Source organism: Peromyscus californicus, unplaced genomic scaffold (assembly GCF_007827085.1).
Source record: "Peromyscus californicus insignis strain IS unplaced genomic scaffold, ASM782708v3 Scaffold_14__1_contigs__length_90479793_seg_2, whole genome shotgun sequence".
NCBI lineage: Eukaryota > Metazoa > Chordata > Mammalia > Rodentia > Cricetidae > Peromyscus > Peromyscus californicus.
In genome coordinates, this window is record NW_026294436.1 from 16,573,969 (window position 1) to 16,591,921 (window position 17,953).

The following is a 17,953-nucleotide window of genomic DNA, read 5'->3' on the forward strand; positions in this document are numbered from 1 at the left end:
TACAAGATGGAATAAAAAAATAGCTTGTAACTTCTCATCACCTTTTAGAAAATTAGAGATGATTCAATTATTCTCATGTTTTACTAATTTTTTTCTTCTTACCCTCTTTCATGAACTTAAATTACACTAGAAAAAGTTACCACCATGTGCAAATGCTTTATATGCGGTATCTCATCAATAAAGAACAAGAAACGTTTTTGTCCAGTTGTATACCTAGGGATGTTGCAGTTAAAGGAAAGTCCTGAATTCTAATAGCTACTGAAATTACAGAGGGAGGTATAACTGGCCCTAGCAGGTAGTTAATGCATGACTTCTTACAAAATATGAATCCCAATATATCAATAGAATCATGTTTTTGCTTCCATATGGTTGGAGAGAAATTACTAGCATATTTCTTTGTTGGAATGGCACACTGCCTCTGTGACACTGAGTAGACGGAGAAGGAGAGGTTCCAGGTGGTGTGCTTAGAGGAGCATCACTGTCATGAAGCATGTTGCACCCTTGAGGGCTAGCAACAGTGGGGACATTTAGGAGACAAGAGGGAGCTTTGGATGTTATCTGGAAAATCAGAACACTGCAGGTGGTGTTGCAATAATTATCCTGTTTTGCTAATGTCCAACCATCCTGTTTTGTTTTGTTTTTGGTATATGCACTGGTCTCTGGGAGCCTCTCACCATGTGGATTCATCTCCAACCATGGGTCTCATATCTTCACCCCTGTTCTGTCATGCATGTTTACCATCTGCACTGGCATTTTCAATCAGTTATAAACTTAGTATCTATGCTTTACTCTCAAATTCTAATTGAATATCATCCAGCATCTGGTCTCAGCACTCATGGCATTTAATTCAGTGTGACGTATACCAGTTTACTTAGATGCAAAATCCCACAGGTTATTTTTATGTATATATTTTGTCTGCTTTGGCTACCATTGTGCTGGAAAATGGTTGTATAGGCACCTACAGTGACGCTAGAAATATCCCTTGGTGCTTGGAGTCCACTCACATATTTTCTATGTTAAATATATTCTTGATCTTTAAATTATCATCTTTTCTAAATGTTGTTTCTTTCTACTATAATTAATAACTTAATTATCCCTCATGACTTAGTGATGATAGAATATGCATAAATCAAAACTGAATTCAAGTGAATTGTTTGTTACCCATAATCATTCTTAAGTAATTGTTTATGTTTGCAAATGAGCATTTTAAGTTATTGTTATTTTTCATAGGCCTAATGAGGTGGGAAACATCACTCACATTACTGACATTTAAGTCTTCTACAGATATGTGAGCAGTGGAAGAGAGAGAAAACAGGGATCCATCCATGAATTGTGATTAGAAACCTTTCTCTGGAATGTTCCCTTTTAATGGAAAGATCATAGACTTTAATGTCTGTGTAAGGAAGTCTAATTGTATAAAAGTGATTTTGAGAAAATATTTCCTTCTTCCACTGTCCATTTCTAATCTGCAAAATGAGAACAATTATAATAATAATGGTAGTATTATTAATAATAATAATCTCAGGAGTTATAATAATAAAATAAGGCAGTATACACAAAATGCTCAGAGTGGACCTGACGTTAAGCTGTTCTTGTAAATCTTTTGTTTTATATGTATAAATATTCTCCAAGTATCTTCTATCTGTAAGCCACCATATCTACTTCCATACCTGCTTCCCATAAGTCATCTTTCTGTGTAGTCAGTGGAGAAGGAAGACTTCGTTTAGTGTCATTCTGTGAATGTATCCTCAGTTTGGCTTACCTTGTCTTGCCTGGCTTGGAGGCTGTCAAAAGCATTCCCTTTTCTTGTTTTTCTTGAATTACTACAAACTCATCATCCTAAAACTGATTTCCACATGGAGGTTGTGTGATAATAGTTTTTATAGCACCATTTTGGCAGTGCACACTGCCTGCCCTTGTCTTTGCCACAGGATCACTGTATCAAATCCACTGTTCATGACAGATTCATAGAATACCCTTCAGAACTGACTGGTCACTATGACCATCCAAGGAGAAAGACATACACACCAGCATATGTAGAACTTAATGGATGTTCTACATATGCTGGTATGGTTTCCATTTCTCCAACTCATTAATTCTATGCCCCTCTTTAAAGTCATGTGCATTTCCCCTTCATTTATATAATAAATAACCATTGGACACCACTATCAATGTAACTCTTAAACACAGCCTTTGAACAGTTCAATCTGGAGTCACACTATCAAGGCCGTGTGTGTGTGTGTGTGTGTGTGTGTGTGTGTGTGTGTGTGTGTGTGTGAATATTGTGTGTGCATGGTGTGAGGTGGAAATGAAGTTCATTAAGCCTTGCCATAGGTCTTTGGGTGTTCTCTCTCTCCCTCTCTCCCTCCCTCCCTGCCCCACCCTGAATCAGTGCTTTCATTAGGGTTATTTACATGGTCATGAGTGAAGGGGTTATAAACAGGAGCATGAGCAACTTACTAGTGACTATACCATGAAAGGGAATGACTTTCTTCCCCCTGTAACTATTAACTGCCTATACATCTCCAGGGAAGGGACAGTCCTTCCTCAACAATTATTAACTGCCTTCTCAATGCTATATGACAGCATCATTCATTCCTTCTCATTATCCTTGATATTTATTTAAAGTCTCCTAAGATAATACGTGAATATCATACATGCAAACTCACACTCGTGTAAATTCTAGCTAAATAATTATTTTCAGAATAAGCACAATGAAGCTGGAATTGATTGGGAGTGGGTGGAGAGACATTCTCCTAAAGGCATAATTATTTACAAAGACTGTCTACACCCAAATGAAGATACTGTGATCTTGAAGCAATGTTTTCGTGACAGTTTTCTTTATATGTTGCTATTTCTACACTCCTCCACAAGCTGCCTGGGAGGGATGATCATATCATTTGCTCTGTTTGATGGCAGCCATCTCTTCTTGGAACTTGGGCATTCCCTGGTAAGAAGCAAGCCTGTCAGATGGGCAACTGAGAAAAATTTCATGAACAGACATTTTCCATGGAATAGACCATGTTATCATGAACTAACAAGGGATGATGGTTTAGAGCCAGGCCGGTGACATTCGGGAGACCAAACATTGATAGTGGAGGATGCGGTTAATGGAACCAGCCGGCAACAACCAGAGACAAGTGCCAGCAAGGATCTGTAAGGACGGCGACTCACAGTGGAAGGCAGAGGGGGCCACAGGAGGGAGACTCGGAGGAAGGTGTCTAGTTGAGTAATCATTACGATCTCTTTTCTCCTGTCCCCTTCTTATCTTCCCCCATCAGTGACCATCTTTCCATTAGACAAACTTCAAACAAGCCAGTGTGCAAGGGGGCTGAAGGCATCCTAGCATAGTTAGCTCCTTCCCCGTGTATACAGCAGGTTATCCAGGGACAGCATGGAGTCTGGAGAGCGCATGGTGAAGATCCTATACATCTCTTCTTTCGGCTCAAGATCAGGACATGTGCAAGCGCTAAGCGCCCCTTTCCTTCTGAAGATCTTACAAAAGGCAGGAACAGATTTTAAAGTAATCAGCTATTTTTAAGAATAAAGGGAAAGGATCGCCCTTAGATAGGAGATCAAAACCCCTGTTTAGGAAACAGAAATGACTTGGCAGAGAGTGTGGAAGTAAGAAACTGAGCACAAGGCATGTGGAGCCCTGACCTAACTATTGTGAAGTGGTGGCCATTGGGGCCAAAAGCCACTGAGTCAGGAGGACTGCAGAGCAGTGGAGACTGGGCAAACAAGAGACAGGAGTGAGGAGTAAAGCTGAAAATAACTGTTGGTCACTGAGTGACTAAATAAACAACAGAGGCATAAAAATATCTAAGCAATGGCAAGAAAACTGAAAATCAGTGAAAGGTAAATTCCCAGCAATTATAGCAGAAGGTCGTCGTGTAACTTTAAAGGTCGTGCATCAAGAAGTAATGACAAAAGCATATGATTTGGAAGTAGCCGCAAATCAAATATGGAAACAGAACAGTTAAAAATGTCCCTTCTAAAGAGAGAAGCAGAGGTAGGAAAGCTGTTGTGGGTCAGTTGCTCTTCTCTGTAAGTCTTCTTGTATTGATGTTTTTTTTAAAGATCCATGTGCACACATAATTGCCACAAATGCTCTTTTTCTTCTTTTGTTTTTGCTCCATTTAGTTTACTGGCTTTCTAGAAATTAACTTATTAACCTGGTTAGGTCCATTACCTGTCCCATATCTACCAATTAATCCCTTTGTGTCCTGCACATCCCCCTTCTCCATTCTTTGTTTCTCTCCTATGCTTGCCCCCTCTCGCAACTCCTCCCCACTCCTATATACACATACTTTCTCACTGAATGCACAGTGGCTTCCTCTGTAAATTCCTCGCACTTTTCCATCTCAGTCTTTTCTCAAACTTTTTCCTTGACCTGAAATGGTTTTGTCCTTTGCACTTTAATTTTGCTACGGAGCCTTCCAGGCTTAGAATAAAATCTGTGCTTTCCATGAGCCACCTTTGGTTTCTTAAGGCAAAAACAAATGCTAGCTCTGTCTCTGACCCTGCTCACACTGCCAGTGTCTTTACCAGGATTAGATCTGCCTCCTCCTCTTCCTGTTTCATTATAAGTCCTGTAACACTAGAATTTTAGTTGCAAATTTAGTGCGGGTAGTATATCCTGAATATAGTAATTGAAATCATTTCTAAACACTGCAACATAATTGACAATTGTTGAGCTGACCATAGTGCACTGACATGCCATGCCTTTCTGTTGATGTGCCTACTGATACCTCTCAGCAAAAGTGTGAAATCAGCAATCTTCTGCTCCCTTTCAGTTGTACTGTCTTTCCCAAACATTGATTATAAAGAGTAAGGATCAATCAGTGATTCAGACACTATTAATTTTTAATAGAAGACTTCCTACCTCATAAAGCAGACTATAAGGAAAAACTTCAAATTGAAGGAGATACACAACGAAACTCCAGGTCCTTCAGTTGCTCTCTGAGCTGAAGGAGGGAATATGAGCCCCAGTCCATGATATGGTGTCTGCATGGCATTTGAAGTGCAGGGTATCACTAATTACAGGACAATCGGAGCTGGAGAGATGGCCCAACTAAGAGCACTTGCTGCTCTTGCGAAGGACCAGGGTTTGCTTATCAGTACACACATGGTAGCTCACAGCTTCCTGCAACTCTCGATCTAGAGGTCAGCTGCCCTTTTCTGTCCTTCCCAGGAATCAGGTACTCACTCGGTTCATAGACATACATGCAGGAAAACGCTCATGCACACACAAAAATAAAAATGATACAAGTCTTCTTTTAAAAGCTGTTTAACTTAAAATGCATCAGGACAGTAGAAAGCCATGCTTGCACATCAGAATGCACAGGTTTGAAGTGACATTTGAATTCACCTTGCCTTCGTGTAGAGCTTCTCTTCCACAGGAGGGAGAACGGGCACCAGCTCCCAGCGTCTGTTGCTCTTGTCTCAGCTTGCCGTTACAAACATGCTTAACTTATATCTTTTTCTACTTTCCTTCCAGTTACTACCTGGATTTGATTTGTGTTGATGTAACTAACAGGGATTATAATTTTATTTCTCATTTCCTTCAGGAAATACCACAATAAAACAGTCTCGATACAGGATTATCATCCAGGAAGCAGCCAATGGAGGCCAAGAGTGCCCAGATACCTTATTTGAAGAGAGAGAGTGTGAAGATATTTCATTGTGTCCTACGTACAGGTAAATTAGTTATTTTTGAATTATCATTAGTCCTGAGCAAATTGTACAATATTTTCTTTCATATATGGTTGCTTAGTGATTTTTTTAAGTTGTAACATTTTATACTTTCAAATATTCAGTAATTTTCTTCTCTTTGCTAGAATGTATTCAGAAGGAATAAAGAACATGAATACCTAATTAACAGGAGAGTAAAACTGGAGCATGATTGGCTGTAAGTGAGCTACTGGAATGCTGCCTCTTCTGCAATCAGCTTTCTAGATAATGATCTAAAAAGAGACAGGATGAGCTTTTCATCTGGAAAACACACACACACACACACACACACATGACACATGCACACACATAGATACAAACACATACAGACACATACAATCATACACAAACACATATAAACATGCACACAAACACATATTACACATACACACATAGACACACATACAGATACACACAATCATATACAAACACATATAAACACACACATACACAGACACATACAAACATGCACACACAAACATATATCTCTAGGCACATATACACACAGAAACATTTAGAAACACACATACATATACACACAAACACATATACATACACACATACATGCATATGCAGACTTGCATACACACAAACATACACACATGCACATACACATTTAAACATATACACGTACAAACACATGAACACAGACACACAGACACATCTACACACAGATACAGGCATACATACAAAACCACACACATAGACATATACACATGTGTAGAGGAATACACAAAACCACATATACACACACATACAACCAGGCATACATATGGACATACATGAACATCCACAAACACCTTTTAAACACATATACATATCCACACAATACATACATACAAATACTTATATACATAGACAGATTAACACAGAAACACATAGACACACATATCCATGTAGATCTACACACATATATACATATACATACATACACACAGACACACACAGACTGACATATAGACATACACATGCAAACACAGCACAAATACATACAAAACACTACCACACCATGAGGTAACATAGTAATCCTGCTGTTCTCATCTGAGAACTTTCAACAAGTCTTTAAAAAACTAAGTTGGGCATGGTGCACGCACCCATGACCTGGCTCCTGGGAGGCTGACACAAGAGGATCATAAATTCAAGACAATCCTGGGATATATATGTCATATGATATTTTCTCTGTGTTCTGACAAATACAGCTTGCCTGGAGATCAGAGGGCAGAGCTAGCCACTAGTTAACCATAGAGACCAGGCAGTGGTGGCACACACCTTTAATCCCAGCACTTGGGAGGTGGAAATATAATCTGGCCTGTTCAGTCTGAGGATTTGTAGAGGTCAAAAGTTCCTGGTGACTGCTACTCTGCTTCACTGATCTTTCAGCTTTCACCCTCCATATCTGACTCCTGTAGCTGGAAGTTTTCCTGTGGCCCATCCAGTCCTGCAGCCACTCAGACCCAAGTAAACACACAGAGGCTTATATCAATTACAATTGCATGGCCATGGCCTATGGCTCAATTTTCTTGCTACCTACTTCTCATAACTAAACTCATCCCATCTCTATTAATCTATATGTTGCCATATGTTCCATGGCTTTACCTGTGTGCCATTACATACTGCTCTCTGAATGGAAGGATAGCATCTCCTCCATCTCTACCTTTCTTCTTCCTGTCTCTCTCCTATATTTCCTGCCAGCCTCTAAGCTGCCTTGCCATAGGCCAAACAGCTTTAGTTATCAAACAGTCAGAGTAACACATATTCACAGCATACAGAAAGACATCCCACAGCACTTCCTCTTTTCTGTCTAATCAAAAAAGGAAGGTTTTAACTTTAACATAGCAAAATTACATATAACAAAACAGTTATCAAGCAAGAATTACAGTTAAAATATCTAATCCATTTGTACTTGGCAGAATTAAAGAAAATATTTTATCCTCGGTCCTATATTTGTGAGTCTAAAGTTTCATATCTAACTTATCTTTTATCATACCCAAGGAAAACTATAATTATAACTATCTAGTCTTCAACTCCATCAAAGACCTCAGAAGGATATAATATTATCTAAGTAAACAGAAAGTGCATTATAAGCAACTTCCAAAATTCTGGAAATATCAGAGACATCTGGCTACCTGGACAGCCATCCAAAGTTTCTCTGTAACATTGGGGCATCCATCTTCAGCCAATAAACCTAGAGTTTTTAGTCATTTCTTCCTGTGTCCTATAGAATGTCTAGCAGTCTCCTCTGCAAAGCAGGAACCTGAAGGACCATCTCACCTTGTTTTGGCAGAATTTAGTGGTCATTTTTCCATGGGGCCTGCATGTCCAGTCGATACAACATTTTGTCAAGCAGTCCAGGCAAGAACAGTTTCTTGCCCAAATGGCTATTTTTGCCAAGAAGATAAACTCCATATGGAGTGTCTTGGATGCCCATCTTCCTCTTTGAAGTAAATCAGTGTTGCCAGGAGCAGATGTGTCTCATTGTCCAGAAAGTCTAAGTTTTTAAAACATTTTAAATACCATATTCTGTAGGTCTTTGAAGTGTTTGAAGATTACCTACCTAATTGAATTATATCTATGTATACCTAGAAAACTTAACAAACATTACTATAAGTTTGACTATCATAGAAGACTAAATATTAATCTGTATTTCTTAATTATCCATTACAATTTAAATGAGTTACATTAAACATAATACCTTGAGAGTAGAAATATATATACAGTATAAAAAATTAACTTTAAATTTATATCAATAAACTAAAATCCATAGCAATATAAAACATTTCAAACAAGTTGTTACTCTTCATCCTATCATATCTATAATATCCCTTTTTCTTCTTTAGAAAGAGATTGCATTTATAATCAACCCTCTTTAAATAAAAATAAACATTTATAAACAATATTTGGGGAATTTGGGCATAGCTTCTCATACTACTTCCTGCTGGATGGGGGTGCTGGCAATCTTATGGGGATCCTGAGAAAATTAATAATTATGGTCAAGTCCTGACTGGAGTAGTTTGTGATGCTGCATTGTCTGAGCCAGTTGCCTTGAAGCTGTTTTGGATGTTGAATCATCTGGGCCATTGTGTCATTGGAGACGTTTCAGGTGGTCTTGGCCGATCAAATCATATTAGCCTGGAAGCAATCCACAGGTTCTCATCTTCTGTGAAAACAAAAGCAGAACCTCTTTTCCAAAGCAATGTATCCTTAGACATAAACTTTGAAGTCATGAAACCTTTAAAATATATATATTGGCTTAACTCAGCAGCCTTTGCAATCAAGTGTCTTTCTGCAGTTAAAAATCTCAAAGACAATATAATCCAGTCTCTCTGTGTAATTTCCACCTTTATGTGGCTTATTTTTTATATTACTTTTACTGTCTCTTTAAAGACTTTATTTTTTAAAACTATTTCCTTATCTAATTGTTTATCCTCTTTTTCCTCTCTCCTCCAAGCCTACTTGTATTTTTACCTACATTGTAAACTATTTAGAGGTTTATTCCATCTGAATCTGCCTTATTCTGAATCTACGATCCTTCTTTGACCAGGAGAGATTTTAATGGGTGGAGTCAGCAGCCATTTCAGCTTTTCAACATGGCAGAGGTAATTCACCTCCAGCTCTGGGAGCCATGCTGTCTGCTGACTCTGGGAGGCAGTGGACCCATGCCTCTATCCAGCAGCATGTAGGCCAGAAACCTTTTTGTTGTTGTTGTTGTCTGTACTAGCAAAAGCTAAATCCACCATGCAGCATACTACATGGCTTGGATATGCCTCTGTGTACCTTGGCGGGAATCCACCATGCTGCAGGTCAAGCTTGCAGGCTGTAGCTGTCCTGAGAGACACACATAGGAAGCTGTTTTTAGCTCCATTTTAGAACCTTTTTTTAAGTTCTCTCAAGCTTTAGGTTGAAGGTCAAGTCAACACACTGGGCAGCCAAATGTAGCTGGAAGTTTTCCTGTGTTTCAACCAGTCCTTCAGCTGCTCAGACCCAAGTAAACACACAGAGGCTTATATTAATTATGAATTGCATGACCATGGCCTATGGCTCAATTTTCTTGCTAGCTAGCTCTTATAACTAAACTCAGCCCATCTCTATTAATCTGCATGTTACCACATGTTCCATGGCTTTACCTGTGTGCCATTGCATGCTGCTCCCTGGACAGTGGGATGGCATCTCCTCCACCTCTTTCTTTCTTTCTTTCTTTCTTACTTTCTTTCTTTCTTTCTTTCTTTCTTGATTTCATTTTCTTTTTATATAATTTATTTTACTTTATTTCTTAGGTGCATTGGTGTGAGGGTGTCAGATTCCCTGGAACTGGATTTACAGATGATCTTGAGCTGCCATGTAGGGGCTGGGAACTGAACCTGGGTCTTCTGGAAGAACAGCCAGTGCTCTTAACCACTGAGCCATCCCTCCACCCCCCACTGCACCTCTGTCTTTCTTCTTCCTGTCTCTCTCCTGGATTTCCCACCTGCCTCTAAGTTGCCTTGCCATAGGCCAAATAGCTTTATTTATCAAACAATCAGAGCAACACATATCCACAGCATACAGAAAGACATCCCACAGCAGACTCCTGGTTTTTATTTAATAAGACTAAATAGATTCACACTTCATCTTATTAGGATATGTGTGTGCATTTGTATACATTCCTGTATATATGTATATACATATATATTCCTGTCTCAAACCATAAATCAGATGCATGTTTATTAAGGAACTGGATGATATGTTTTTAATATCATTTTTATTTATTCTTGGTAAATTTCATCCACATATGCAATGTGTCTTTGTTGATACCTGTTCCCAAACAGCCTCCTTTTAGTAAGAGAAAAAGGATAACTCTTAAACTTTTTATGTTCCCTCTCTCTTCCCTTTTAGAAATTGGTAACTAATGTTTATGAAACCATATCCCAGCTTCTTTTCCAAATCCTAACCATCCAATCTTTTAGAATTTTAAAGTTTCAAATTCAGGGATAACATTGCTTTTAAATAATCTTAGATTAAATGTAGTCACTGATTTATGATAATAGCTCATGGTTTAAAAATCATACAGTTTTTACCAACTTACTCAAAAACGTATTTTACAAAATTATCTAATGTTTTATCCTGATAATTTTAGAAACTGTGTCTTAAAGCTGTGAGGCTTAAGGGCTAATTTATTCAGGAATGATTCCGTTTCATTGCTCTTCCAAAAAGAGCTCATTTTAGATACACAGTAAGAGTGCCATTGAGAAGTCCAACGCCACTGCTTTGCCATGCTTCACTCCATCCTTCCAATGTGATGGACAGTTTGTGGAGGATGTAGATAAACACTGGGATCAGGCCCAGGCTGCTCTTTGCTCCCATAACCATGGGACCATTGTGGAATCACTGTCAGTAATCACCCTCTTGTGCTGTGAGTAAATATTGAAACTACTATGTCCAGAAAATTGCTCTTGGGGCAAGTAGCCAAGTGAAGAACTTGGCCAAATCAAATATTATCAGACATTTTAATAAACCCATGGCCATTATAATCATCTGAGATCTCAGAAACCATTGATGGACCATTCGATTTTCCTATCCTTACTATTTGATAGCACTTCAATTTAATCAATGTTCTAACTATTTTTTATTTACCTCCTGTCATTTTCCCAGAAATCAGTTCTCCTCATCCAGATCCCATTTCCTGATGTGTACTTCAAACTGTGTCCAAGTTAACACAGCTCTCTGAATCTTGTAGAAGAACTTATAAAGTTGAACACTGTGGTTCCAGTTAGATTTTGTTTCTCCTACATTGGTATTCTGGATGAAGTTGTCCCCAAAAATCAAGTTTAGGTGGTTTTTTATTGTTATCTTCTGGTTCATTCTTTTAACTGCATTAAGGCCACATATCCACATTTCCCAAATCAGAACAGAGGGAAATGCCCACCTACATTATCCTGTATCATCCAGTACATTAAATTAGACACTAAAGAAGAAAACAACATGAATACATGATCTTTACACAGAATTGACAGTGAGATGGAACCAAAAGCCAATGAGCAAGTAACCAAAATGGTCCAGCCTCAGGCTGTCACTTACTCTGACTGAATTCTAGTTTATCATCTCAAATCTCTGAAAACTCCTTCCATCCCTTTCCGTCTATACAGCAAGCTAAACTTGAGTGAATACCCTAGTTTCATGTTAGTCTGAGAAGCCTAAGCAAATTTAGCTTAAGGAATTCAAATGAATAAGACATCATGATTCAAAAGGTGGACAGGAGCCCATCACCACTTTAGTTATTGTGGGTATGACTATGTTGATGGAACCTATGTATAAACAAAGAGAATTTGTTACTGTAGAAGTTAATCTCTGATTTATTTGATCACAGCACACTTTCTATTTATCTGTTTCCAGATTTCCAACCAAACTCAAGCCATTCTCATTAAGAACGCCAGTTGAAGACAAACAGTAATTTTCCTCTTTCCTGGCCATTATTTTAAAGGAGCTTGTGAGGCAAGGGCCAGTGGATAAATCAGCTCCTGTCTTAGCAGAGTTCTTGGCTCATATAAAATGGACCTAGCACACTAACCAGAGGAACAAGGACCCTGGTTAGACTTTGGCCTTGAGTTTTCTAGAGTACTGTGTAGAAATTATCTTTTAGAACAGAAGCTATCCTCCGTGTGTCAAAAATAGACACTTTTATTAACTTGAGAAAGGTAAGCAGAGAGAAGCCAGGTGACTTCTTCAGGGACCATTTCCTCAGAGAAAAGCAAGTACTGATATTTTATCAGATAGCATCCATTCCACTTCCCTAAGATGAACTTTTGGGTAAGGTCAGTCCCAAGAGTCACCTTTTTCATTTAGTTTCATAACTGATGGAAATGTTAGAGTTATGTCCGAATCCTAGAAGTACCATATTTAAAAAGAAAACAGAAGCACAGGAGAATAGGTAAAAGTTTGCATCCCAAGCTTTCAGATGTTTAAACTTTGAATCTTCTATTTTCCAGTAGAACACAAAGATTGCTCCCTTTTCTTCTTTACATTTAAATTTTAAAATGGTTGTAAGTAAACAGGGTGGTCTGTGTATTTTTTTTTTTTTTTTTTTTTTTTGGTTTTTCGAGACAGGGTTTCTCTGTGTAGCTTTGCGCCTCTCCTGGAACTCACTTGGTAGTCCAGGCTGGCCTTGAACTCACAGAGATCCACCTGGCTCTGCCTCCCGAGTGCTGGGATTAAAGGCGTGCGCCACCACCGCCCGGCATGGTGGTGGTCTGTGTATTTTAAGCTTCCCCTTGATAATTTTTTTATATGCTAACATTTCATACATGAAATGTTCAAATTCCCTAAAGTATAATCACAACTTTAATCATGAACCTGGGTAGAGAGTGAAATCAACAGTCAGCTCTTAACATCCTCAACACTTTCTAGGTTTGGATTTTATTTTATTTATTTATTGTAACACACTATATATGTATGTACATATGTATGTATATGAATAAAATATATAGGTACTGGCAGACTGTTCTGTCTAGACCACCAATATCAGCTGTCCTGCCAGGTGCTCCCCAAATAACTACACAGAGACTTAATATTAATTATGAATGATTGGCCAATAGCTCAGGCTCATTTTTTAGCTAGCTCTTATAACTTAAATTAACCCATTTTTATTAATCTATGTGCTGCCTTGAGGCATGTTTTCCTCATGAATGTACTTACCATCATGCTCTCTCTGCATCTCAAGGCATCTCCTCAGACCCCTCCCTTCTTCTCCCCTCCCCAGCATTCCCTCTGTTCTGAAAATCCTACCTATCCATTGGCCAATGAGCTCTTTATTAACAAGGAGAGCAACACATCTTTACAGGGTACAGAAGGACTATTCCACAGTGCATATATATAAATATATATATATTTATATATATATATGTGTGTGTGTGTGTGTGTGTGTGTGTGTGTGTGTGTGTGTGTGTGTGTTTAATGCATATTTTTGTTTAAGGATGGCTACTTAGGATTTGACAGGTCAGTCATGAGAATCAAAAATGATTCTCAGCCTTTCAACAGCCATTAACTGCCTGTAATTTTTGCATATAGGATTGGGACCCTATGAGATGTCTTATATTTATATTGGCATGCCAAGTTATGTTGTCACTGTGAAGGGCTTGTTGAGGCTGACAATTTTTTTTGAATTTGAATCCTGGTTGTAGCTTCCCTGTCCCATATAGAAGTCATTATCTCAGTGCAGATGTTCTGATCCTCTGTCTGTTACAATCCTTGGTCTCCTCTTTCATGAAGTTTCCTGAGTCTTAGGTGCACAGGTCACATTGTAGATGTATCTGTTGGGGTTGGGAACCCCATGGTATGCTGCTTTTTGTGTTTTGAACCATTGCAGATTTCTCCAATGGTCTCAATCTGCTGCAGTAAGACATCCCTTTAATGAAAGGTGAGAGTTACATTTACCCAAGGGATAAAGATAAGGTTTTAGAATGCAGTTAGAAATTAAACTGGTTTAGGAAAGTAGGGGCAGTCTTCTTTGGAGTCTATGACCTCATGGATAATGGGCTAATTGGCAAGGTTTACAGTACAGGGCATGTTTTTTGTTTTTGTTTTTGTTTACTCAAACCCAGACTAACTGTACCCTGGTCTTTCTATTTCTGCATCTCTAAGTCAAGTATTGCAAGTATTTCCTCTGCACATTTGTCATGGTAAACATTCTGTTGTATTCTTCCTTGTGGTCACAGGTGGAAACTACAGAAATGGAGCCCTTGCATCTTGGTTCCAGAGTCTGTCAGGCAGGGGAGAACAGGCACCAGTGAGGCATGTGGGAAGGGGTTGCAGACAAGAGGTAAGCAGAGTTTTAAATCGCTTCCTGTTTCTGTGTGGTTTGAAGTCATGTTACTCCATACTTGGTTGCTTATCTTTGTATTTGGGTAGGTTGTGATATTTCTGGATTGAGCTATTTATATTTACGACTGAATTTACTCTTGGCATTAATAAATGTTGTTAGTTAAATATCATCATTTAACTGTAACCTTTCACTGCACCTCAGTACTAAAGCAAGACAATAAATAAATATATCTCAGTCATAACTGACCTCCATGTCCATATTGTGAATGTATATTGGATATCGGCCAAGATGTTGAGATGATGCCAAAATCAGATCTGAAAGTACACATTACACTTTGTTTACATTGCATGTTTATGTGAAGATTAACTATATGAATGGAAACATAACTGGATGAGCTGACTAATCTTAATGGTTCTGGCTTAAGCACAATTGTGTGTGTGTGTGTGTGTGTGTGTGTGTGTGTGTTTGCTATGTGTTTAGTATGCACAGAACTTCTAAAAGTCATTGTGATAGGCTTCTATGTCTGAAGTAGAGGGTGTTTTTTATTATGATCCTCTAGGAAAGGCAGCAGATCTCTGAAAAGCACCCAGTGACTCAGGCTGCTCCCTTTTCTGCCTCATTCCTAATGCATTCCTAATGAAATAACTTTGTCACTCCTGTTCTTCCTGCTTTTGTTGGAGCTTGTTGGTTTATTATCCAGTCACAGGACAAGAGAGGTTGTGGCATTGGAAAATAGTCAGAGGGTGAAGGAGATGACAGCTAGACTGTGAAATCCAGAGGGCCTGTGGAACATCTGAATGGGGAGTTACAGCACTAGTTCTCTTCCTTCATCTGCTTTAGCAAACTTGCTGGGCAGTACCAATGCTCTCTCAACTCCCTCTGCACAACTACACCTACACAAGATTGGGTTTCTTTTTCTGACCTACAGATAATGACATTTAGGAATTGATATTGTCAGATATTGCACAATGGATATTCTTGCCTGCCCAGCAGACAACATGTCCCTAAAACCCTTTTAAATATTAGTATTATATAATTAATAAAAAAAAATGAGTCCTGCATTTTGGAAAAGGCCTCCAGTATGAAAGAACACAAACAAGAAAGCAATGAATAGGAAGGAATAAAACAGAAAACCAGTTCAGGAAGATGAACACCAAAGTTCTAAGAGTTCCGAAAAATAAAACAAATATATGAAAAGTTATCAAATAAGTAACCTAAGAAGATTGCCATTTTGGGAAACTGTACATCTCTTGGTTGAACAAAATTAACATGACTGAAAAAGACTTACATCAGGCTCGTCATTGTGAAATTGGGAGACATAAGAGAATAATCTGGTCTCCAGCCTTCCACAGTCAGTAAGTTACAAGTCTGTCCCCCAAACATAGGGCTTCTCAGCATCAGCTTTGGAAAGTGAGAGGGAACAAAGCAATCCCTCAAGGGCTGATGAACAGGTTATTAGTCTACATCATATCACCCAAGGGATCAGGGTAAGATGAAAATATCCATGGGAAACAAAATCCCCTAACATTTATCTAAATACATCCCAGGCATCTGGAATATATGTTTCATAAAATATGAGTGAACTAGGAAAATTGGGAATTCCTAGAAGAGAGGTCATTCTTTCTGTAAGAGAGAAGAAGCGGGGGGGGGGGGGGGGGGGAATCCAAGACCAAAGTAGTCCACACACCTGGTAATATGTTATACAGGGAAACACTAACCTACAACTTCTACTTCCATTAATGCTAATAATTTCACTCTGAAGCTCCTGTTCTACCACTGCCAGGAGTCTTTTCTGTGAGAATTCTCTGTGGCTTACAGTGACATGGGATTTCCTTGAAAAGGGTTTGTCTGTGTGTGTTGCAACCATTGTAATGGAGACTCTGTATGTAGAAAAGCTTCATCATCATCATCATCATCATCATCATCATCATCATCTCTCTCTGTCTCTCTGTCTCTTTCTCTCTCTGTCTCTGTGTGTGTGTGTGTGTGTGTGTGTGTGTGTGTGTGTGTGTGTGTGTTTAGCTCATAGGAGACGATCTTAGGCAATACAGTAAATCCTCATGAGTCATGCTTCCCTGTTGCCATTCAATAATGTTTAAGAATGTAAGCAACCTGTGTTGACTACCCAAAGGAGGCCTTACCCTCTATGAGGTGGGGATGGGTGTGGGATGGGAGTAGGTGGGGGGAGCAGGAGAAAAGAAGGGAGGGGGAACAGAGGTTGGTGTGTAAAAGGAAAAAAAATTTAGATAAATAAAAAAGAATATAAGCAACCTTTCTGAGACGTCCTTCTTGGGAGGTTTGTTTCTACACAATTCACTCGCAAACACTGGGACTAACTTTGCAGTCATTTCTTCTAATGTGAAGCTTTTGATAGTGTCTAGACCAGCAGCTCTCACCTCATGGGTTATGACCCCTTTGGGGGTCAAATGACCCTTTCATAGAAATCGAATTTCAGATATCCTGCATATCAGATATTTACATTACAATTCATAACAGTAGCAAAATTACAGTCATGAAGTGGCATTGAAATAATTTTAAGGTTGAGAATCATCACAGCACAAGGAACTGTATTAAAGGATCTCAGCATTAGGAAAGTTGAGAACCACTGCTCTAGAGTAAGGTTTACATATCTTTACACCTGTGTTCTAGGAACTTGTGAAAGATGAAACCTGAATGTCTGTAAGAATTGATCAAAACCGTAAGAGGACAGAGTTCTAGTCTTTGCCTATTGGGCAAATCTATGCCTTCAGTTTCTTTTGGACTTTGTGGAACTAATTCAGCAATAAACTTAGAAGATATATATATATATATATATATATATATATATATATATCTTAACCACTGTTTATATATTTCATTCATTCATTTTTAGTATTTTTAATCAATATAGCTCTAGAAATATAAAAACCCATTGCTTCACTTTATTGTATTTATGTTGTTAAATTGTTTAATTGGTGTACAGTTAAAATTCATTTATGTAATTCTCTTCTAATCATGGAAGAACAAAGACAGTGAGCAGGCAGAATTACAGCTATAGCAAAATACCCGTATCTTCTCCAGAGTAGTGAGATTTGGGGTTCCACTGTCAGAGGTACCCTATACTACACAGAAAGCAAGACATTTTTCTATCCAGTTAATTTGTGCTTAATTTGAATAAAGAAATAATATAAGATCATTTTTAGTGACAAATCGTAATATAGAAAAAAGAAATATGTATTCTCTTATTTAAAAAAACTATGCTTAAAGTGGTAAATATTTTATATTATATATATATGTATATATATATATATATATATAGTAATTTTATATTACTAAAAAGAGAAAAAATAAGAGTTCTGGAATTCCTAGAAGTGGGAAATTATCTGTGCAATAATTTTAATTTTGCTACCCATAGTGACCCACTTAAAATTGGCTCAAAAGACACCC

At 38.3% G+C, this 17,953-nt stretch overlaps 1 protein-coding gene across 2 annotated transcripts in view; it reads left to right on the plus strand.

The window, feature by feature from the left end:
* Positions 1-17,953, plus strand: part of Thsd7b (thrombospondin type 1 domain containing 7B) — an 831,070-nt gene that overhangs the window by 494,555 nt on the left and 318,562 nt on the right. For both annotated transcript variants that reach the window (XM_052736826.1, XM_052736827.1), the window contains exons 11-12: positions 5,571-5,700; positions 14,421-14,524. In XM_052736826.1, the coding sequence (XP_052592786.1) occupies positions 5,571-5,700; positions 14,421-14,524 (234 nt within the window). The remainder of the gene's footprint in view (positions 1-5,570; positions 5,701-14,420; positions 14,525-17,953) is intronic.